This window comes from Xenopus tropicalis, chromosome 7 (genome assembly GCF_000004195.4).
Source record: "Xenopus tropicalis strain Nigerian chromosome 7, UCB_Xtro_10.0, whole genome shotgun sequence".
In the NCBI taxonomy this organism is placed as follows: Eukaryota; Metazoa; Chordata; class Amphibia; order Anura; family Pipidae; genus Xenopus; species Xenopus tropicalis.
This window is the reverse complement of record NC_030683.2, coordinates 4,953,889-4,977,489: the sequence shown is the minus strand read 5'-3', so window position 1 is coordinate 4,977,489 and position 23,601 is coordinate 4,953,889. Positions and strand designations below refer to the sequence as shown.

General features: G+C 45.5%; 2 protein-coding genes across 3 annotated transcripts; one reads left to right on the top strand and one right to left on the bottom strand.

The window, feature by feature from the left end:
• Window positions 1–4,531: 4,531 nt before the first annotated feature.
• LOC100488279 (pancreatic triacylglycerol lipase) lies at window positions 4,532–18,437 on the bottom strand. Of its 2 annotated transcripts, none has more exons than XM_031906121.1 (10): window positions 18,169–18,437; window positions 10,417–10,465; window positions 9,380–9,534; window positions 8,913–9,038; window positions 8,319–8,453; window positions 7,023–7,131; window positions 6,425–6,544; window positions 6,086–6,208; window positions 4,988–5,106; window positions 4,532–4,793 (listed from the first exon to the last, which is right to left on the bottom strand). In XM_031906121.1, the coding sequence occupies exons 2-10, from the start codon at window positions 10,463–10,465 to the stop codon at window positions 4,683–4,685; spliced, it is 1,047 nt and encodes a 348-aa protein (XP_031761981.1). In that variant the 5' UTR covers window positions 18,169–18,437; the 3' UTR covers window positions 4,532–4,682. The 2 variants fall into 2 exon arrangements, with proteins under 2 accessions (XP_031761981.1, XP_031761980.1); XM_031906120.1 differs by lacking the exon at window positions 18,169–18,437 and adding an exon at window positions 10,663–10,979.
• LOC100487482 (pancreatic triacylglycerol lipase) lies at window positions 16,555–22,984 on the top strand. Its single transcript, XM_018090009.2, has 10 exons — window positions 16,555–16,585; window positions 17,210–17,258; window positions 17,936–18,090; window positions 18,991–19,116; window positions 19,593–19,727; window positions 19,830–19,938; window positions 20,630–20,749; window positions 21,039–21,158; window positions 22,124–22,242; window positions 22,739–22,984. Exons 2-10 carry the CDS (start codon window positions 17,210–17,212, stop codon window positions 22,847–22,849), a joined length of 1,044 nt encoding a protein of 347 aa, XP_017945498.2. The 5' UTR covers window positions 16,555–16,585; the 3' UTR covers window positions 22,850–22,984.
• The last annotated feature ends 617 nt before the right edge of the window (window positions 22,985–23,601 follow it).

The following is a 23,601-nucleotide window of genomic DNA, read 5'->3' as shown; positions in this document are numbered from 1 at the left end:
ATTTTCCCACATTCTGAACATTGCTGCCTGCCCCTGACTTTGGATTTTCCCACATTCTGAACCATTGCTGCCTGCCCTGACTTTGGATTGTCCCACATTCTAAACCATTGCTGCCTGCCCTGACTTTGGATTTGCCCACATTCTGAACCATTGCTGCCTGCCCTGGCTTTGATTTGCCCACATTCTGAGCCATTGCTGCCTGCCCTGACTTTGGATTTGTCCACATTCTGAGCCATTTCTGCCTGCCCTGACTTTGGATTTTCCCACATTCTGAACCATTGCTGCCTGCCCTGACTTTGGATTTTCCCATATTCTGAACCATTGCTGCCTGCCCTGACTTTGGATTTTCCCACATTCTGAACCATTGCTGCCTGCCCTGACTTTGGATTTTCCCACATTCTAAACCATTGCTGCCTGCCCTGACTTTGGATTTGCCCACATTCTGAACCATTGCTGCCTGCCCTGGCTTTGATTTACCCACATTCTGAACCATTGCTGCCTGCCCTGACTTTTGATTTTCCCACATTCTAAACCATTGCTGCCTGCCCTAACTTTGGATTTGCCCACATTCTGAGCCATTGCTGCCTGCCCTGACCTTGCTTGACTTGGCCTCATCAGCCTCTTCCCACTTACCGGCCACCTGTCTAGACTCCAGGGGGTTCAGTCTTATGTGAGCTACTTATGATGAGGAGAAAATGAGCAATTTAGTGAATATTTCCCATAATGTGAGAGACCAACTACACTCTCGGAAGAGAGTGTGATTGTTCAGGCAAATGAATGGAACTCATGACTGGATTCAAACAGAAATGTGTGCGGATATAAAGGCGGATCTGAAGCGACAGAGAAGGGAATGAAGTGACTCCATTAGGGGAAAGTAAAGAACCAGAATGTGACAGAGAATAAGAGAAAGAGAAGCCATTGGGAGCTGAAGGCTATTGGGCCCATATTCAGGGTCGGACTGGGCCAGCGGGGCAACGGGAGAAAACCTGGTATACCCCACCGGCCCAGACCCTAAAGTACGGACGCTCGGGGGAAGGGGGGTTCAGCGGGTGGCAGGGGCCACTAGGGGAGGTGCAGGGGCCACGACATAGATCCCTTGGTGGGGTGTGGGGCCCCCAGAGCATGCCCATGAGAAATAGTGAGGGGGAGGGTTAGGTTCTCTCTGCGGCTTGTGACCAATCTCAGCGCAGGCAAAGGGGGCAGAGACGCCCCCCGGGAATCTCACAGGGGAATGAGGAGCGCTCTGGGTATCAATAGCCATTCTGGGGGGAATACGGGGAGGGGGGGCAGGAAAAGACCTTCTCTCTGCCCAACAACTCACCTGGGCACAGATAACCTGTAACAAGGGACTTTATATCCCACCCAATAGGAACGTTACTGTGTATGAAACGGAGATTGGTGTAAAGTGATTTGTTATCAAATTGTCCTCTTTTTTGTAATAAAATTTCCTTTAGGGAGAAGGAAACCAGACAGGTATATACTGTAACTAGTGAATAATGTACCCCCTGTTGCAAAATATAAGGATATAATACATTTCCGAGGAGTTCTATGACCATATAAAGGGATTAGCCTGAAGGCCGAGGCCATGGAACTCCGAGGTGACTTCTAATATCCTTATATTTTACAACAGGGGGTACCATTTATTATAATATACAAGTTTGAGTGAGTCATGTGACAGAAATGACATCACTAAGCACTGTTTATAAGGATATAATTTACAGTTTGGTCCCATAGGGAAATGACCCAACTGTATTTTATATACATATATATCCAGTATTGCAGAAAAAATGAATTAAATAGCCCAGGTGCATTCAGTGAATTTAATATTTATTTAGTAAAAAATCTTGAAAAAAAAATATATATATATTTTATAGATTTTGAATTATTTGCCTTCTTCTTCTGACTCCTAGTAACTTCCAAATGGGGGTCACTGACCCCGGCAGCCAAAACCCTATTGCTCTGTGAGGCTCCAGTTTTATTGTTATTGTTACTTTTTATTCCTTATCTTTCTATTCAGCCCCTCCCCTATTCATATACCAGCCTCTCATCCAAACCACTCCCTGGTTGCTAAGGTAATTTGGGCCCTAGCAACCAGATAGCAGCCGAATCTCCAAACTGGAGAGCTGCTGAACAAGAAGTGAAATCATTAAAAGAAGACCAACTGCAATTTGTCTAAAGAACCCCTTTAATTGCCACCAATAAGTAATTTCATTTATAAGGAAACGTTGAAGTTGCCCCCCCCAGCTATTGGGGAGCCCCCATTCCCAGCATGCCCTGAGGCCAGCAGCCTAGAGACTGGACTGATATAACTACAACTGACAATATCTCTTACCCTGAAGGGGCAAATGGTTGTCTTTATATGAAAATATTATAGTAGAGATACTGGGGGTCATTTAAAAACAGTGGGGACAAATTGCAGTAACCAATCAGATGATTTATTTTACCATTCACCGTGCAGCTGGCTGAAAAAAGCTAATCACTGATTGGTTGCTATGGGTTACTGCCAAGGTGCAATTTTGCCCAGTGTTTATAAATGAGCCCTTTACAATGAATTATATGGACTGGGCTGTGACCTAGAAATGAGGCAAAGCAATATAGTAACCCCCCCGGCACAGGCTGCCACACTTCCATGTTATATGTTGGCCCCTGGGGGAGAATGTCAGCCCCGAGTGTTGTAATTGTGCCATTCACTCCAGGAAACAGCGTCACGCACAGATCTTCCTCCTGATTAGAGAAATCTGAGCCCAAAACCCACAGCGTGTAAATATTTCCTTGTTCCCTCCTTTCCCACAGTGACACCGACTGACTCACTAACTGCCCCCTTTATCCTGTACCTATCCCCTGGGGGCAAAGTGGGGCAGGGAAGCCAGGGACCCCCAATAAGGGGTAATTATATCTTAGTTGGGATCAAGTACAGGTACTGTTTTATTATTACAGAGAAAAGGGAATCATTTAACCATTAAATAAACCCAATAGGGCTGTTCTGCCCCAATAAGGGGTAATTATATCTTAGTTGGGATCAAGTACAGGTACTGTTTTATTATTACAGAGAAAAGGGAATCATTTAACCATGAAATAAACCCAATAGGGCTGTTCTGCCCCAATAAGGGGTAATTATATCTTAGTTGGGATCAAGTACAGGTACTGTTTTATTATTACAGAGAAAAGGGAATCATTTAACCATTAAATAAACCCAATAGGGCTGTTCTGCCCCAATAAGGGGTAATTATATCTTAGTTGGGATCAAGTACAGGTACTGTTTTATTATTACAGAGAAAAGGGAATCATTTAACCATTAAATAAACCCAATAGGGCTGTTCTGCCCCCAATAAGGGGTAATTATATCTTAGTTGGGATCAAGTACAGGTACTGTTTTATTATTACAGAGAAAAGGGAATCATTTAACCATTAAATAAACCCAATAGGGCTGTTCTGCCCCAATAAGGGGTAATTATATCTTAGTTGGGATCAAGTACAGGTACTGTTTTATTATTACAGAGAAAAGGGAATCATTTAACCATTAAATAAACCCAATAGGGCTGTTCTGCCCCAATAAGGGGTAATTATATCTTAGTTGGGATCAAGTACAGGTACTGTTTTATTATTACAGAGAAAAGGGAATCATTTAACCATTAAATAAACCCAATAGGGCTGTTCTGCCCCAATAAGGGGTAATTATATCTTAGTTGGGATCAAGTACAGGTACTGTTTTATTATTACAGAGAAAAGGGAATCATTTAACCATTAAATAAACCCAATAGGGCTGTTCTGCCCCAATAAGGGGTAATTATATCTTAGTTGGGATCAAGTACAGGTACTGTTTTATTATTACAGAGAAAAGGGAATCATTTAACCATTAAATAAACCCAATAGGGCTGTTCTGCCCCAATAAGGGGTAATTATATCTTAGTTGGGATCAAGTACAGGTACTGTTTTATTATTACAGAGAAAAGGGAATCATTTAACCATTAAATAAACCCAATAGGGCTGTTCTTAAGGGGGGGTAAATTATATCTTAGTTGGGATCAAGTAACTAGTTTTTGTTATTTTGCCATACGTATCTGGGGGAGGTGCCATTCTGTAGGTATCTGGGGGAGGTGCCATACTGTAGGTATCTGGGGGAGGTACCATACTGTAGGTATCTGGGGAGGTGCCATACTGTAGTATCTGGGGGAGGTGCCATACTGTAGTATCTGGGGAGGTGCCATACTAGGTGTGGGGGAGGTGCCATACTGTAGGTATCTGGGGGAGGTACCATACTGTAGGTATCTGGGGGAGGTGCCATACTGTATGTATCTGGGGGAGGTGCCATACTGTAGGTATCTGGGGGAGGTAGGTATCTGGGGGAGGTGGGTAGGTAGGTGGGGGAGGTGCCATACTGTGGTATCTGGGGGAGGTGCCATACTGTAGGTATCTGGGGGAGGTGCCATACTGTAGGTATCTGGGGGAGGTGCCATTCTGTAGGTATCTGGGGGAGGTGCCATACTGTATGTATCTGGGGGTTAACAAGGAGTAGACAGTTACAGAGAGCTTTGTGCAAATAATATTTTTATTAGAGATACGGTTGGTCCATTTGTGACTTTGGCAGGAGTTTAAGGGGTACTGAGTTGGATTAAGGGGTGCTGAGATAAACGTCTTGGGTGCCGGTGGTGCTGAGTTGGATTATTGGGTGCTGAGTTGGATTATTGGGTGCTGAGGTAAAAGACTTGGCTGGAGGAGGTGATGCCAGTGTAAGTGTCTGCGTAGTGACCCATGATTGGGCATCCGGCGCTGGGGCAGGTCATACACCGAGCCTATCAGAAAAAACATTGTTATTTGTAGCTCATTTATCTCGTTATTATTACCATTCTCTGCTGAGCCCCTGTTGGCAACACTGGGATACACAGGAGGCAGAGCTATTGAACACAGCTAAGGCCCCTCCCACTTAGAACCCCCCATGTGGGCGGAGCCAGGAGTCTCCATTGCTGCAATTCAAGGCAACACTCACCGACTCATAGGTCTCCCAGTTGGCGCAGGGGAAGCTCACAAACGTGCTGGGACGGGTGATACTCTGCGTGTAGTACTTGGGAGCACTCATGTGGTTACAGGTAATAAAGTCAGAGACTTCTGCGTGGGTAGAAGGAAAAGTTACACAGGAAGCTGCCATAGTGATTGCTATAATGTTACACTGAACCTCATTACACCTTCCCATTCTGCGACTGGTCTCAATATGGGCCCCCATTCTGTCTGGAGTAGGTCCCCAGGACCCAACTTATAGGGTTTTATACCTTAAATGTAACTTTCCTGTAGGCAGTTGAATTCTAAAACAAATGCATCTGGTTGCTATGGTCCTATTCATAGCAACCAGGCAGTGGTGGTGTAAGAAACAGACTGGGGGATAAATGACAGCCAGCAAGAGCCAAGGGATGGCCAATTAAATATAACAGTAACAATTAAATTTGTAGATTGAAAGAGCAGCAGTTTTGTTTTTTATTTGGTTGCCAGGGTCGGTGACCCCAACAAGCAAATGTTGTTTAGCAGAAAAGTTGTTAAGAAGAGTCCATTCTATGATGCAATAGAACTTAACTAATGCTCTAATCAGGGCCGTCAGTGGGGAGGGGGGTGGAAAGGTAGGGCTGTTGTCCTGGGCCTGGTGACATATTTGTCCCAATGGGGGGGCTGGTTGACCCTTATAGTTCCAGGGCTCTCCATCAGTTTATGGGTCTTGTTCCCCCTATAGTAAACCTTTGTTTGTATCAATAGTAGCTGTGGTTGAAAAAATACATTCAACATGCTGAGTCTTGGGTCACAATGCTCCACCCCACCTTGTGTCCTCTTCTCCTCCCCCCAATCGTTACCTCTTGTTTCACATTCATGGGAATTGTATCATGTATGGAGAGGAGTGTCCTGAATTGTGATTGGTGTTTGTGGGTTAGGTGGGCGGGGTTTGCCAAGGAACAATGTAAATTAGGAGGAAGAGAGGGGAAGGAGGTCCATCGCTGGAGCTGGATGAAGGTTGAGGTTCACCATGACGGTAGAACAAGGCCCCAGCTGCCCCGTACCTCATTCATTCTCTATTCTGTGCCCTGGAAAAATATATATTTACCACTCAACAGGTCATCCACGCTGGCATTTGACATCTCTGGCATATTCTGGGGGCACCCTGGCATGTGAACCCCTCCATTAGGGAAGAAATCCAGGTGGCCAATCACTTGGCTCATTCCAAGCCCTAAAACAAATGATCATTGTCAGTCATGTAATTAACATTGTTCTTCTTCCTACTGGTTTAGCCATATGAATCACCTGATTGGCTACAGGTTGGTACTATCTCCGCCCACTTCATAGCTGCCTAGACACACCCACATAGAGGATAATAATATGAATCTCACAATTAGGTCGCTAATCCAGAGGCCTCGTTAGTTAACGAGCTAAGGAATAAACTCACCAAGATCTGGAAGAAAAGGGCCGGCATCAGTGTGAATGACATCGACCAGAGCCGCGTCGGAGGTATCCAGCCGGACTTCTGGGGGGGTGTTCTGGAACAAAGGCTCGGCTGGGTCCAGGCCTGGGGATACACACCAATTAGCCAATGAGAAGTATCAATCTTGGTCTTTGCCCAACTATCCTATTGGTGATACCATTGGCTTCATTAAGCTCCACCCACAAAATGGCTGTGTTCACTGGCCATAGTCTTATAATAACCATATTCATCTACAGTGGGGGATTCTTCGGGGGGGGGGGGGGGGGCGGGATTAATAGTTTAGTTTTCAAGGCGGCCAATAAGATTGGTGCTAAGGCCAAGAAGTCTTTCTCAGAGAAGACTCCTTTTGAGGCATTAAGCTCCACCCACTTTTAAGAAAACTGATGGTGTTTCAGTTGGGATGGGGAGGGTTGGAGAGGAAATGTTAGTATGTTTGGTCACTTGTCTCCAAAGCATAAACATATCAATGTAATTGGGACAATTTACTATATAATACTGGTGCCGATGGCCCATGGGCTATATATAGGGACTTTCCCTTCCGTCTAGAGATCCCCCTACTCACCGGTGATCCTAGCGATGCCTTTCTGTCTCTTCCCTGCCTCTCCGACAATGTGAGCGCCCAAACTGTGCCCGATCAGATGCACATTGGCCGGGGAATAGGCAAAGTTACTCTGGTAATGAAAGAGCCCCATTAGGGGAGGAGCCTAGTTGCACATAGAGCTAAACAGGGAGTAATTAATACTGCACCCATTTCCACCCAGGCACCCACATTATCATTTAAACATTAAATAAACCCAATAGGGCTGTTCTGCCCCAATAAGGGGTAATTATATCTTAGTTGGGATCAAGTACAGGTACTGTTTTATTATTACAGAGAAAAGGGAATCATTTAACCATTAAATAAACCCAATAGGGCTGTTCTGCCCCCAATAAGGGGTAATTATATCTTAGTTGGGATCAAGTACAGGTACTGTTTTATTATTACAGAGAAAAGGGAATCATTTAACCATTAAATAAACCCAGTAGGCCTGTTCTGCCCCCAATAAGGGGTAATTATATCTTAGTTGGGATCAAGTACAGGTACTGTTTTATTATTACAGAGAAAAGGGAATCATTTAACCATGAAATAAACCCAATAGGGCTGTTCTGCCCCAATAAGGGGTAATTATATCTTAGTTGGGATCAAGTACAGGTACTGTTTTATTATTACAGAGAAAAGGGAATCATTTAACCATTAAATAAACCCAATAGGGCTGTTCTGCCCCCAATAAGGGGTAATTATATCTTAGTTGGGATCAAGTACAGGTACTGTTTTATTATTACAGAGAAAAGGGAATCATTTAACCATTAAATAAACCCAATAGGGCTGTTCTGCCCCAATAAGGGGTAATTATATCTTAGTTGGGATCAAGTACAGGTACTGTTTTATTATTACAGAGAAAAGGGAATCATTTAACCATTAAATAAACCCAATAGGGCTGTTCTGCCCCAATAAGGGGTAATTATATCTTAGTTGGGATCAAGTACAGGTACTGTTTTATTATTACAGAGAAAAGGGAATCATTTAACCATGAAATAAACCCAATAGGGCTGTTCTGCCCCCAATAAGGGGTAATTATATCTTAGTTGGGATCAAGTACAGGTACTGTTTTATTATTACAGAGAAAAGGGAATCATTTAACCATGAAATAAACCCAATAGGGCTGTTCTGCCCCAATAAGGGGTAATTATATCTTAGTTGGGATCAAGTACAGGTACTGTTTTATTATTACAGAGAAAAAGGAATCATTTTTAAAAATAAGAATTATTTTCTTATAATGGGTCGATGAGTCAAGGGGGACAAAATCCTGAACCTCACCTGAAGGATCTTTACAAAATAGGCCAATTCTGCGCCCACGACCCGCAGGTTATTGGAGGCTTGGGAGTACAGGGCGTGGGACCCGGCGTTCCAGTCGACCGCGATGCAGTTCACGTCTTCTACTTGGAAAAATGCCTGTGATACAGGGGGAAAAGCAACAAAGAAGCGACTACAAAACTCGCCCAATGATATCGTGTCTGGCCGGATACCCAATAGGGGACGGGTTTTTTGACACGTGTGACTTTTTTTTCAGGCAACCACGCCTTTGACGTGACTTCAAATCTCTCGAGGCAAAATTTGGTGGAAGTTTCGCCAAACAGTTGGGGAAATGCGGAATTTCACTGCGAATTCATACCTGCCCGAAAAGACCCATGGCAGCCAATCAAAACGTAGATTTCACACACCCAGTGCGGCCCATACGTGCCCTGCCCCACCCCCTCAGTGATGTCATAGGGTGAGGGTGGAGTCAGGGCGGGTTAGGGTGGAGTCAGGGCGGGTTAGGGTGGGGCATGGGTCGACCCACACATCACTACTGGGGGGCAGCTCTGAACTGGAAGTGGGGCATTTCCATTATACACAGCCGGATCTCCCTACCTTGCACATATCCGTGATCCAGGGTTCGGTTCCGCTGCTAATAAACCCATGAGCAATGAATCGGGTCTTCCTGTCGGTGCTGAAGTTGGACAACGAGATGGTCGAGGGGTCGGTGGCGCTGACTATCTGTAGGGGGAGGAGAGGCATTTTTATCAAATAAGAACATTTTGGTTGCTATAAGAAGCTCTTAGCAAAAAGTTGATCCAAAGATCAGTCCAATTGCCCCGTGTGAGTCAGTAAGGATGTTTTTACCCCCTCTGGGGCAAAATAGAGAGGTTTCAGGTAGGGGCTTTGCCTTCCCCTGGATCATATAGAGGTTACGCAGGATTCACTTGATTTTGTGTCTTTTATCAACCTCAGCATCTACTGTGTCACTGTGTCGTCTCACTGAGCAGAACGGGGATTTATTCCTGTAAATTCAGGGGAAATCTCTTCAGGGTTATTGTAATAGTCTGGGAACCCGTTACCTGGTAGCTGTCCTGGTTGGTTCTGGTGTACAGCATGAACTGGACATTGATTTGTTCTGGGGACCATGGTAATTTTGCAATTGGTCTTTGCAAAGTCCCAGCGTATGGGTAGGTATCGGAGAAGCACCCGAGGCGGTCGTAGCAAACCTGCGCCCCTGGGAAGTACCGAAAAGAATATGGGTCATTTGGGTCATTCTGGTGCTGCTGGTACTGTTACCATCTTGGTTTCATTTGTAGCAGTTTTTATCCCTTATAATACTCAGTGACTGCTAATATCCTTATCATTTACAGTAGGGGGTACATTATCCCTTATAATACATGAGTGATACTCAGAGTTCCCTGTATAACTCAGCCTGCAGCCTTGTGCCTTTATATGGGGGGCACAGAACCCCTCAGTGACTGCTAATATCCTTATCATTTACAGTAGGGGGTACATTATCCCTTATAATACATGAGTGATACTCAGAGTTCCCTGTATAACTCAGCCTGCAGCCTTGTGCCTTTATATGGGCACAGAACCCCTCAGTGACTGCTAATATCCTTATCATTTACAGTAGGGGGTACATTATCCCTTATAATACATGAGTGATACTCAGAGTTCCCTGTATAACTCAGCCTGCAGCCTTGTGCCTTTATATGGGCACAGAACCCCTCAGTGACTGCTAATATCCTTATCATTTACAGTAGGGGGTACATTATCCCTTATAATACATGAGTGATACTCAGAGTTCCCTGTATAACTCAGCCTGCAGCCTTGTGCCTTTATATGGGGGGCACAGAACCCCTCAGTGACTGCTAATATCCTTATCATTTACAGTAGGGGGTACATTATCCCTTATAATACATGAGTGATACTCAGAGTTCCCTGTATAACTCAACCTGCAGCCTTGTGCCTTTATATGGGCACAGAACCCCTCAGTGACTGCTAATATCCTTATGATTTACAGTAGGGGGTACATGATACATATGATGATATGATCTATATTATGGTCCCGTATAGGAATAGAGGGTAAATCAGGAAGGGAAACATCACTTACCTTGCACCGCAGTGAGGAAACAGAGGGAAAGTGCCCACATCAGCTGCATCTGAGAAGAAAATGAAGAGTTATTGATGACTTTGCAACAAACAAGCGATACAGATATCTGGGGCTGATATAGAAATACATAGAAAATGTATATTTTCTATGGTTTATATTATATTACTTTCTGAATTCTTACACCTGAGACAATACAATGAGACAAGTCACTGCCGCTATTCCCTATAGGGACCCTGTGCCAGTTACCTTCATGCTATGGTGTCTGTGCCAGGAGCAGGGGAATGAGCCCCTCACTGGGTATATATGGAACATTCCGGGGCAGAGAGGCGGAGTCTCCTATAGATTAATATTAATGGAATGATAAACACAGGGACAAGTGCGTCCTGGGAATATCGGGATGGGAACACACATGGCCTTGTCTGCCCGATACATGGTGTGTGTTATCCAACGTTCCTATCTGTTACTGTAACTGTACACTTAATATTATCTGATTTAATACGCGGAAAACAGATATTAGTATTTAGAAGATTTGTCCTAGGCACCTGGTACTGACACCTCTAGGGGCACAGTGTAACCCCCATATCCTATACCCATAGCAACTGTATAATATATAGGCACAGTGTAACCCCCATATCCTATACACACAGTAACTGTATAATATATAGGCACAGTGTAACCCCCATATCCTATACACACAGTAACTGTATAATATATAGGCACAGTGTAACCCCCATATCCTATACACACAGTAACTGTATAATATATAGGCACAGTGTAACCCCCATATCCTATACACACAGTAACTGTATAATATATAGGCACAGTGTAACCCCCATATCCTATACACACAGTAACTGTATAATATATAGGCACAGTGTAACCCCCATATCCTATACACACAGTAACTGTATAATATATAAGCACAGTGTAACCCCCCATATCCTATACACACAGTAACTGTATAATATATAGGCACAGTGGTAACCCCCATATCCTATACACACAGTAACTGTAATAATATATAGGCACGGCGTAACCCCCATATCCTATACACACAGTAACTGTATAATATATAGGCACGGTGTAACCCCCATATCCTATACACACAGTAACTGTATAATATATAGGCACAGTGTAACCCCCATATCCTATACACACAGTAACTGTATAATATATAGGTGTAACCCCCATATCCTATACACACAGTAACTGTATAATATATAGGCACGGTGTAACCCCCATATCCTATACACACAGTAACTGTATAATATATAGGCACGGTGTAACCCCCATATCCTATACACACAGTAACTGTATAATATATAGGCACAGTGTAACCCCCATATTACATACATAAAGTATAACTTTAGATTCATCTATAACATTTATTATAAGTAAATGTTAGGTAACTGAGGGCTGCCCATCTGGTTGGGTAAAAAGTGATCCTACAATAGATTTTTTTCAGTACCCCAACAATCATTAACCCTCCATAGACCTCTTTGTATGACATCATTGCTAATTGTATAAATCAGTGCTGTCCAACTTCTGTTGTACCGAGGGCCGGAATTTTTCCGACCTACGTGGTGGAGGGCCGATAATGGAAGCCAGTTTTGACCACTCCCCTTTTTGAAACCGCACCCACTTGAAACCACACCCATGTTATAACATGACCATACCCATATTAATGGTTGTAGTACAGCAAAAACTGCCATACTCTGCCTTCCCTACCCTGCCTGTGTGTGCCATACTCTGCCTGCCCTACCCTGCCTGTGTGTGCCATACTCTGCCTGCCCTACCCTGCCTGTATGTGCCATACTCTGCCTTCCCTACCCTGCCTGTGTGTGCCATACTCTGCCTTCCCTACCCTGCCTGTGTGTGCCATACTCTGCCTTCCCTACCCTGCCTATGTGTGCCATACTCTGCCTTCCCTACCCTGCCTATGTGTGCCATACTCTGCCTTCCCTACCCTGCCTGTGTTTGCCATACTCTGCCTGCCCTACCCTGCCTGTATGTGCCATACTCTGCCTTCCCTACCCTGCCTGTGTGTGCCATACTCTGCCTTCCCTACCCTGCCTGTGTGTGCCATACTCTGCCTTCCCTACCCTGCCTGTGTGTGCCATACTCTGCCTTCCCTACCCTGCCTGTGTGTGCCATACTCTGCCTTCCCTACCCTGCCTGTGTGTGCCATACTCTGCCTTCCCTACCCTGCCTGTGTGTGCCATACTCTGCCTTCCCTACTCTGCCTGTGTGTGCCATACTCTGCCTTCCCTACCCTGCCTGTGTGTGCCATACTCTGCCTTCCCTACCCTGCCTGTGTGCCATACTTTCACTGTGTTTGCCATTCTTGGCTGGTTTGTGCCATACTTGGCCTGTGTGTGCCATACTCTGCCTGTGTGTGCCATACTCTGCCTTCCCTACCCTGCCTGTGTGGCACACACAGGCAGCATACAGTGACACAATGCTGGCACTGCTCCTACAGTCTGCACAATAACTATATATTAAAAAACTTTTTAATTGCAGTACCACCTCAGTATATGTTCTTTTTGTAGTATGCAGGGATTATTTGTGGGTTTCTACTGCTCCTGAGGTGTGAACAGGGGAACAATGGGAGTGATTACAGCCTGAGCCTGAGGTGTGAACACTGCAGGGGGTGAACAATGCAGAGATTAAAAGGTGTGAACAACACAGGGAATTACATGTTTAAACAATACAGGGGGATTACAGCCTGAATCTGAGGTGAGAACCATGCAGGGGGCCAGTTAATCTCAGTACTGATACCATTTAATGCTTACTCAAAGGTAAGCCATCAAAGCAGCCAGACAGGTGGGGGGCCACACAGAGGGGGGTCACGGGCCGCCAGTTGGACAGCACTGGTATAAATGAAACACTTGGGGATGGGGCCAACCTGCCCAAACACTTTTTCCCCTGCTGTTTCTTTTAGTGACTATTATAGCATCAAGGCCATCGGCAAACATACAGCGTATAATTAGCAGTGCTCGTTATAGCGCTCTATTAGATAAGATTAGATTTCGATAAGGCCTGAAACATCCCATATGGGGCTTACATAAAGCAACAGTGCTTAATACTGTAATATATATATATAAATGTAATATATGCTTGTAATATACCTTTGTGTTAACTTTTAGTATGTGATAGAATGACCAATTCTAAGCAACTTTTTATTTGGTCTTCATTATTTATTATTTATAGTTTTTGAATCATTTTGAACCTTTTTCTTCTGCCTCTTTGCAGCTTTCAAATGGGGGTCACTGACCCCGGCAGCCAAACCCTATTGCTCTGTGAGGCTCCAGTTTTATTGTTACTTTTACTTTTTATTCCTTATCTTTCTATTCAGCCCCTCCCCTATTCATATACCAGTCTCTCTTTTAAACCACTCCCTGGTTACTAAGGTAATTTGAACCCTAGCAACCAGATAGCTGCTGAAATGTCAAACTGGAGAGCTGCTGAACAAAAAGTGAAATAATTAAAAAAACTACAAATAATAAAAAATGAAGACCAACTGCAAATTTTCTTAGACTATTACTGTCCATATTATAGTAAAAGTTAACTCAAAGGTTAATGTTAGTCAGCTAAGGACGGGGGGCAAATTACCCCCAGCACATTTATAGCCGCAAATACACATGTAGACCTATTGATACTGATATATATGTATATAAATAAATTAATATGTATCAGTCCATTTGGATTTACTACACATGTAACGCTTACTGTAGATCTCGGGGTTTCCCAAGCTACTTTTAAAGGCTCCAATAGAATTAAAACCTCATTTCTCCATTTGTATTTACTCAGCTCCTAACTGCTCTAATGTACCCATAATTCTCCTTCTTAAGGCCTGGAACCCATAACCCCCCATTTCCCCATCATACGCAAGGTGAGGCCTTACCAGGGACCTATAAAGATGCAAAATTATGTTTTTATTCTTCAAATTAGTGCCCTTTTTTGTACAAGACAGCACTTTGTTTTAGTAGCAAAACTGCCTACAGTTGCACAGTCTGTTTTCTATAAATACGCCCAAATCCTTCTCAGTTAAAGAGATTATGTCATGATTTTTATGAGGTACTTTGTATCTCTAAATGACCCTGTTACACAGCAAATAATTCCCTCTGCCATTTAACCTTCTATTCTTGTACCAACAAATGTATTTGTAGCTGTAATATTGGTGTGTAGGCGCCATCTCAGTGCCTTGTGACTGAGTCTGAGCTTTCAGCCAGCGCTACACATTAGAACTGCTTTCAGCTAACCTATTGTTTCTCCTACTCCCATGTAACTGGAGGAGTCCCAAGCCGGACTTGGATTCCTTACTATTGAGTGCTATTCTGATACCTACTGGGAGCTGCTATCTTGCTCCCTTCCCATTGTTCTGCTGATCGGCTGCTGGGGGTGAGGGGGGAGATATCACTCCAACTTGCAGCGCAGCAGTAAAGTGTGCCTGAGTCTGAGCTTTCAGCCAGCGCTACACATTAGAACTGCTTTCAGCTAACCTATTGTTTCTCCTACTCCCATGTAACTGGAGGAGTCCCAAGCCGGACTTGGATTTCTTACTATTGAGTGCTATTCTGATACCTATTGGGAGCTGCTGTCTTGCTCCCTTCCCATTGTTCTGCTGATCGGCTGCTGGGGGTGAGGGGGGGGGATATCACTCCAACTTGCAGCGCAGCAGTAAAGTGTGCCCGAGTCTGAGCTTTCAGCCAGCGCTACACATTAGAACTGCTTTCAGCTAACCTATTGTTTCTCCTACTCCCATGTAACTGAGGAGTCCCAAGCCGGACTTGGATTTCTTACTATTGATGCTATTCTGATACCTACTGGGAGCTGCTATCTTGCTCCTTCCCATTGTTCTGGCTGATCGGCTGCTGGGGGTTAGGGGGGGGGATATCACTCAACTTGCAGCGCAGCAGTAAAGTGTGCCTGAGTCTGAGCTTTCAGCAGCGCTACACATTAGAACTGCTTTCAGCTAACCTATTGTTTCTCCTACTCCCATGTAACTGGAGGAGTCCCAAGCCGGACTTGGATTTCTTTACTATTGAGTGCTATTCTGATACCTACTGGGAGCTGCTATCCTTGCTCCCTTCCCATTGTTCTGCTGATCGGCTGCTGGGGTTAGGGGGGGGATATCACTCCAACTTGCAGCGCAGCAGTAAAGTGTGCCTGAGTCTGAGCTTTCAGCCAGCGCTACACATTAGAACTGCTTTCAGCTAACCTATTGTTTCTCCTACTCCCATGTAACTGGAGGAGTCCCAAGCCGGACTTGGATTTCTTACTATTGAGTGCTATTCTGATACCTACTGGGAGCTGCTATCTTGCTCCCTTCCCATTGTTCTGCTGATCGGCTGCTGGGGGGGGGGGATATCACTCCAACTTGCAGCGCAGCAGTAAAGTGTGCCTGAGTCTGAGCTTTCAGCCAGCGCTACACATTAGAACTGCTTTCAGCTAACCTATTGTTTGTCCTACTCCCATGTAACTGGAGGAGTCCCAAGCCGGACTTGGATTTCTTACTATTGAGTGCTATTCTGATACCTACTGGGAGCTGCTATCTTGCTCCCTTCCCATTGTTCTGCTGATCGGCTGCTGGGGGTGAGGGGGGAGGGGGATATCACTCCAACTTGCAGCGCAGCAGTAAAGTGTGAGTGAAGTTTATCAGAGCACAGGTCACATGGCTGTGGCACCCTGGGAAAGGAAGAATATGGCTAGCCCCATGGGAAAAACAGATTACAATGCAGGATTCTGCGGGAGAAGTTCTATTAACTGATGGATTTGTAACAAACATGTTTTCCCGTGACAGTATTGCTTTAAGTGAATAAATCAAGGGCAGAGGGTGTATGTGTGTGTATGGGAATTGTATTAGCAGGGGTCTCGGGGCGCTATACACCCAGTGTGCATGTGAGCAGGAGACCCAGGACCTGAATATCAATAATAACAATAACACAGGGTTCCTATGGGAATGTTGATTAGAATTTATCTTATAACAGATATAAGTAGTAAAACTCACACTTGCCGGATTCACAAGACCTCGCTTGTCCTCTGTTTGCCCTTCACTTATTAATTACCCATAGGAGCCTGGCTCCTCCTCTCAGCCCTGGGATATCCTATATATATGGGGTGACTGGCACCCTTCCCTGCAGCTGGCACAGGGAGCACCGAGGCAAAGGTAATGGGCGCTATACAGAATGTTATATTATTCTGGGTTTAGTATTTATATCTATGTTTTAGGGTGCAGATCTGTGCTTCTGGGGTACAGGATACAAATGTTATTGTACTATATATTTTATCAGGGGGATAGTGTGTATGGGAAGCCAATGTGGAGTCAGTAGAGGGGGCTATAACTGGGGGGGGGCGCTGGTGTTGGGGGGCCAGTAAGGCAGATTGGTGCCAGTAAATGATGTGTATATATATATATATATATATTTATTTATAAAGTGCTACTTATGTACGCAGCGCTGTACAGTAGAATACATTAATACAAACAGGGGGTTATTAGGATAATAATAGATAAATACAAAGTATAACAATAAACACAAATAAATACAAGATACATTTGCAATAAGATAAGAGTCAAAGACACAAGAGGATGGAGGTCCCTGCCCCGTAGAGCTTACAATCTATATGGGAGGGTAACTAACAGACACAAATAGGCAAATATAAGTGCTGTAGGTCACAGTGGGTGACACTACAATATAATATATATATATATCTGTACTGTGCCCTGTTACTGGCATCATCACCATTGGTCCTTTTTCGAATCACCACAAATTATTTCATTTTCTCTTCCCAGATGCATCTGATCTGGACATTAGCCCTCTGCTTCCTTGCTGCAGTACAAGGTAAGTGCCCCAGGTGGGGCTGAATGCAGAGTAACCTGCAGGGGGCACTGGTATCGGCTGTGTTAGCAGGGCCCCTGGGGGAACAGCCCCTAGTCCAACCTTGGGTGTAACTATAGAGTAAGCAGACCCTGTGGTTGTGGGGCAGGGGGGCCCAGATCATGGGGTCTGCTTCCTCTATAGCCGTGTAATAAATCGATAGACAGCCCCCCGGCCACTGAGAGGGGCAAGCAATTGGGCGGGGGACACAGAGAGGAGTGGGCAGAAGGGGAGTTCTGGGTAGGAATCAGTGTGTCTAAAGACTTTTCTGCAGGGTGCCGCTGGGCACAGACTCGGATGAGATGCCAAAGCAATAGCAGCCCTGACTGTTGTGCCAATGTGGCATCTCTCAGGGCACATTTTGGGGCTGGGAATTCTCTTGGGGCCACTCAGCGCTGCAGTAAATGCCCACGTTAGTGACTGTCAGGGGAAACCTTGGATCCCATATGATAAAATAGTGGCTTAGATACTAATTGGCTGCTATTGATTTAAGGGGGTGGAATGCTGATCACTGCCCCGGGCCCCTGGCAGAACAGAGTGGTGCAAGTAGGGCAGCAGTACCACCTTAGTGCTATTGGGCTGTTCTGTATAACAGGTAACTGCTCAATGACCCAAATGACGGTTCCTTTCATGCCCCCCAGGAGCGCAGGTTTGCTACGACCGAATCGGGTGCTTCGCTGATACCAGCCCATACGCCGGCACGGTGCAAAGGCCAATCACCAAGTTACCATGGGCTCCGGAGAAGATTAACGTGCAGTTCATGCTGTACACCCGGTCCAACCAGAACAGCTACCAGGTACCGGGGTTAGGGGTGAATAGACCCAGACTGCAGAGATACTGCCGGAGTTGCTATAGGAACAAGCAGAGATATTACCTCTTATTCCAGCTGCTTATGGGAAAGACTGGGTTCCAGTGGTTCTGAACCAAATGTAGTCAGTGCTGCCAAATGCAGAAAGGCCATTGGGGGTTAGATTCCCCCATAATCCCCTCAGGCTCATGTCCAAAGGGGGTACAATGTGGGTTGGTGGGTCAGATAATGGGTCAGCAGCTCTTCTGATTTTCACAACTGGACTCCATGTCTGTAACATGAGAGGGGGGAATATGAAGAATTAGAAATCAAAACAGAATGGAAATAATTTGCCTAATAACGGGATTGTATGATGTAGAGACTGCTATTCTGAGACAATTTGCAATTGGTCTGCATTTTTTATTATTTGTGGGGTTTGAGTTATTTTGCTTTTCGTTCAGCAGCTCTCTAGTTTGGAATTTCAGCAGCTATCTGGTTGCTAGGGTCCAATTTAACCTAGCAACCAGGCAGTGGTTTGAAAGAGAGAGGGTATATGAATAGGGGAGGGGCTGAATAGAAAGATAAGGAATAAAAAGTAACAATAACAAAAAAACTGGAGCCTCACAGAGCAATAGGGTTTGGCTGCCGGGGTCAGTGACCCCCATTTGAAAGCTGCAAAGAGTCAGAAGAAGAAGGGAAATAATTCAAAAACTATAACAAATAAATAATGAAGACCAATTGAAAACTTGCTAAGAATAGGCCATTCTATGACGTACTAAAAGTTTACCTGAAGGTGAAGAATAAGGAAAAGTAAAACAATAAAGGGAAAGTCTCCCATTACACAGTGTATATGTGAGGAAATATTCATATTAATTAACCCCTTGTTGCACTAATCTCCTCTCCCTACAGACAGTCAGCGCCATAACCCCCTCGACCATCTCGTCGTCCAACTTCCGCACCAGCAGGAAAACCCGCTTCGTTATTCACGGGTTTATTAGCAGCGGAACCAACTCGTGGGTCACTAACATGTGCAAGGTAGGGAGACCCGCCCTGGATAATTCATTCTGGGGTCCTTTGTATAAGTCATTCTACAATATGTTTGGGGACCCCGTAAGGGGAGGGAGGCCAGCTGTGATTGGGTTGGGGCCCTTGGGGGGCTGGGTGTCCCACTGGTCCAATCCAACCCTGAGTAAAGTACTGTCCGTTGGTTGCTATGGGATGTGTGGCCAGTCAGTATTCTTTTGGGCTTCCAAACTGGTCAGTCAATCAGGGTCGGACTGGCCTGCCAGTGTACTGGGAGAAAACCCAGTGGACCCCGGTCCTGTTGGGCCCCACCGGCCCAACAGGACCGGCACTAGGGGAGCAGTATTTATGGGGAGCGGTGGGACCTGATAGGTCCAGATTTGTGTGCAGATCTGGGAGCTGCATGGCGGGCCCTTTAATCAGGGTTTCTGGTAGGCCCCACCTCCCCTAGTAGCCGACCAATAGCCACCTCTCTGATTTTATTACAGAAACTCCTCGGAATAGAAGATGTGAATTGTATCGCTGTCGACTGGAGCGGCGGCTCCCGCACCCTGTACTCCCAAGCCTCCAATAACGTGCGGGTGGTGGGGGCAGAAGTGGCCTATTTTGTAAAGATCCTTCAGGTACATGTCAGGATTGGGGATATTATGCCCCTTAGTGGGGCAATTCCTAGTGAGTTGTCGTGCAACTAGGCTCCTCCCCTAATGAGGCTCTTTAATTAACAGAGTAACTTTGCCTATTCCCCGGCCAATGTGCATCTGATCGGGCACAGTTTGGGCGCTCATGCGGCCGGAGAGGCAGGGAAGAGACAGAAAGGCATCGCTAGGATCTCCGGTGAGTAGGGGGATCTCTAGACTGAAGGAAAAGTCCTTCCTCGTCTCACAATGAGGCCTGACTCCTCCCACCCACAATCTGCTCCTGATGGACCTTGCCTTAGCTCCGCCCCCAAGCTCCACTGACTCGTCTGTAGGACACAATGATAATCTTGTAGAATTGGTCCAATTACAGTGAAAAGATGAAGAAGAGCCCCCAAGCAAGTGGACACAAATGTCAGGATTTCCCATCCTCACAGTCTCCATCCTACCAGTTGGTTTACCAGCGATCTAGTGGATCTCTCTAAGAGATTACAAGCTCCTCCCCTGCTGAACTCCTTATCATGGCTTCCTATAAAACTAAAATACAAACTCCTTCCCATAACCTTCAAAGCCCTTCATCCCTCTTCTTGTGTCTCCATACGTTCCTGGTCAACTCCTCCAATCCAAGAGGGTACAGGCCCCTCCCCTTATCATGGCTTCCCATAAAGCCCACAATGCCTTACAAACTCCTCCTCTCAACCTTCCCATCATCCCTCTGCCCCTCACTCCATCTTACCTCTTGTGTCTCCATATGTTCATGGCCTTCTCCTCTGCTCCTCCCATCCATGAGGGTACAGGCCCCTCCCCTTATCATGGCTTCCCATAAAGCACAGAGACACTCCCTCAGTCTCTTCCAAACTAAACCCGCTGATCCCCTGTGTGTACCCCAGGCCTGGACCCAGCCGAGCCTTACTTCCAGAACACCCCCGCAGAAGTCCGGCTGGATACCTCCGACGCGGCTCTGGTCGATGTCATTCACACTGATGCTGGCCCTTTGGTCCCAAGCCTTGGTGAGTCCATTTCTTAGTACATAACCCCCTACCCCCCATGCAGAGGGGCCCCTGAGCGCTTCCTAAGTACCCAACACTAAGGAGCAACTGCCTAATACTGGGGTGTAAGCGCCTATAGTAATGATTCTCTCCCACTGGGCATCTGTGTGTAGGAACCAACCTGGAGCCAATCAGACGACTGCCCTGGCTAAATCCCCCCAATCAGAGCAGGAGGGCCGCCACACAAACCTGAATGTGGGGGGGGAACGTTCCTCTGTATAAAGTGACGTTTGTCCTCTATTTGTTTCAGGGTTTGGAATGAGCCAAGTGATTGGCCACCTGGATTTCTTCCCTAACGGAGGGGTTCACATGCCGGGGTGCCCCCAGAATATTGAGATCCCAAACGTCAATGTGGAAGATATCTGGAACGGTAAGTATATTTCCCACTGGAACACAGAACCCGCCCTTCCTGGGCCCTGGGACTGGCGTACGGGGCAGGTTGGCACCGGGTTGTGTTGCAGCCACACAGAAACTTATAACTAAAGCAAAGGATGGAATTGGGCTCAAACCATGGACCCTCCCCTCCCCCAAATGCAGTGGCAGAATGGGGTGCCAGGGGCCCATTGGGGCTCCCGCTATGAAGGCCCCCACCCCAGTTGAAAGGTCCAACTCCAATGCTAATGCCCCTCCTCTGCACACTGGCGGCCATGATGAGGGGGAGGATTGGGGACATTTGTTGGCGGTAGAATGGACCTGGGTTGGCAGGGGCCACAGGACCCACAAAGTTTTTTCCCAGTGCCCCACCAGCCTGGTCCAACCCTGGTATATAGTTACCCCCATATCCACCCGCACCACCCACAGCCAATCACAATGCTCACACTATCACTAACTCACCTCTGGTAACTTTAAAGGGGCGGTTCAACTTTTAGTAAACTTTTTTCATTATAGAACGGCCAACTCTAAGCAACCTTTCAATTGGTCTTCATTATTTATTTGTTATAGTTTTTTCATTATTTGCCTTCTTCTTTGCAGCTTTCAAATGGGGGTCACTGACCCCGGCAGCCAAACCCTATTGCTCTGTGAGGCTACAATTTTACTGTTACTTTTTATTCTTTATCTTTCTATTCAGCCCCTCCCCTATTCATATTCCAGTCTCTCATTCAAACCGCTCCCTGGTTGCTAAGGTAACTTGGACCCTAGCAACCAAATAGCTGCTAAAACTCCAAACAGGAGAGCTGCTGAACTGAAAATGAAATAACTAAAAAACTACAAATAAAAAAAAATGAAGACCAATTGCAAATTGTTTCAGAATATCCCTTTCTACATCATACTCACAGTTAATTCAAAGATGAACATCCCCTGGGCACCTTCCCATCTGCCGTTGTTTCCCCACAGGAGTCGTTAATTTCGTTACGTGTAACCATGAGAAAGCGGTTAGTTACTACACGGACAGTATCGGCAACTCGGGCACGTTCGCCAGCTACCCCTGCGCCAACTGGGACACCTATCAGAGGGTGAGTGTCCCCTTAACTCGTAGCAAAGGGCCTAAACGTTCAATTCTCCAGCTCTTAGAAACTATGGGGCTCATTTACCAGCGCCAAGTGCAATTTAAGAATGCAATTTTTCACCCACAATGCATCACTTTCCCTTAGAATTTCAGTGTGGGGCGGTGCATCTGCAGTCGGTGCGGTACCACTTTTAGAGTGGGGATCGTATCACTAGTGATGAGCAAATTGAAAATTTGCAACATGTAGCCACTCCCTTTTTTATGTGGCCACTCCCTTTTTTATGTGACCACACCCTTTTTTGATGCGACGTAAGCAGCATTACATGGGATTCCTTTAGCGCAAATCTGTTACCTTCACAATCAGGGTGGGGGGGCTCTAGGGTTCCCCGGCATCAGGCACCTCCTCAGCTTGTACCCGTCTTTCTCTACAGGTTTAACCACTTCACTGCCAAAGATGTGTTTATTATTTATCAGATTAAACAATGTAATGTCTTTTCCCGTAGGGGAGCTGCAAATCCTGCCCCAGTGCCGGATGCCCCAAGATGGGTCACTATGCAGACACTTACCGGGGCGTCACCTCCTCCAGCCAAGTCTTTTATCTCAGCACCCCTTAATCCAACTCAGCACCCCTTAATCCAACTCAGCACCCCTTAATCCAATTTGGCACCCCCGACAGCCAATCGTAAACCTTGTTTCTGTAATCCTTTGTCTATAAATGTCTTTTACATTGTTCAAATGATCTTTTATTTACAGGGAGTGCGGGGCGTGAAAGGGCGAAACTGTGCCTCCCCCCAGCTCCAATTAAAGCTTCAGTGCTCACCTGTCTCCTGTAACTCTCTGTACTTATAATATATATACTGTATAATATATAGGCACGGCGTAACCCCCATATCCTATACACACAGTAACTGTATAATATATAGGCACAGTGTAACCCCCATATCCTATACACACAGTAACTGTATAATATATAGGCACGGCGTAACCCCCATATCCTATACACACAGTAACTGTATAATATATAGGCACAGTGTAACCCCCATATCCTATACACACAGTAACTGTAAAATATAGGCGTAACCCCATATCCATACACACATAACTGTATAATATATGGGCACAGTGTAACCCCCATATCCTATACACACAGTAACTGTATAATATATAGGCACGGCGTAACCCCCATATCCTATACACACAGTAACTGTATAAATATATAGGCACGGTGTAACCCCCATATCCTATACACACAGTAACTGTATAATATATAGGCACAGTGTAACCCCCATATCCTATACACACAGTAACTGTATAATATATAGGCACAGTGTAACCCCATATCCTATACACACAGTAACTGTATAAT

Coding starts and splice junctions, on each gene's coding strand:
- LOC100488279 (XM_031906120.1), bottom strand. CDS start 10,728: ATGTTCCATATATACCCAGTGAGGGGCTCATTCCCCTGCTCCTGGCAC. Junction 8,454..8,912: donor GGATCACGGATATGTGCAAG/GTAGGGAGATCC, acceptor CCTGTATCACAG/GCATTTTTCCAAGTAGAAGA. Junction 6,545..7,022: donor AGGCATCGCTAGGATCACCG/GTGAGTAGGGGG, acceptor GTGTATCCCCAG/GCCTGGACCCAGCCGAGCCT.
- LOC100487482 (XM_018090009.2), top strand. CDS start 17,210: ATGCATCTGATCTGGACATTAGCCCTCTGCTTCCTTGCTGCAGTACAA. Junction 17,259..17,935: donor CTTCCTTGCTGCAGTACAAG/GTAAGTGCCCCA, acceptor CATGCCCCCCAG/GAGCGCAGGTTTGCTACGAC. Junction 22,243..22,738: donor ACTGGGACACCTATCAGAGG/GTGAGTGTCCCC, acceptor CTTTTCCCGTAG/GGGAGCTGCAAATCCTGCCC.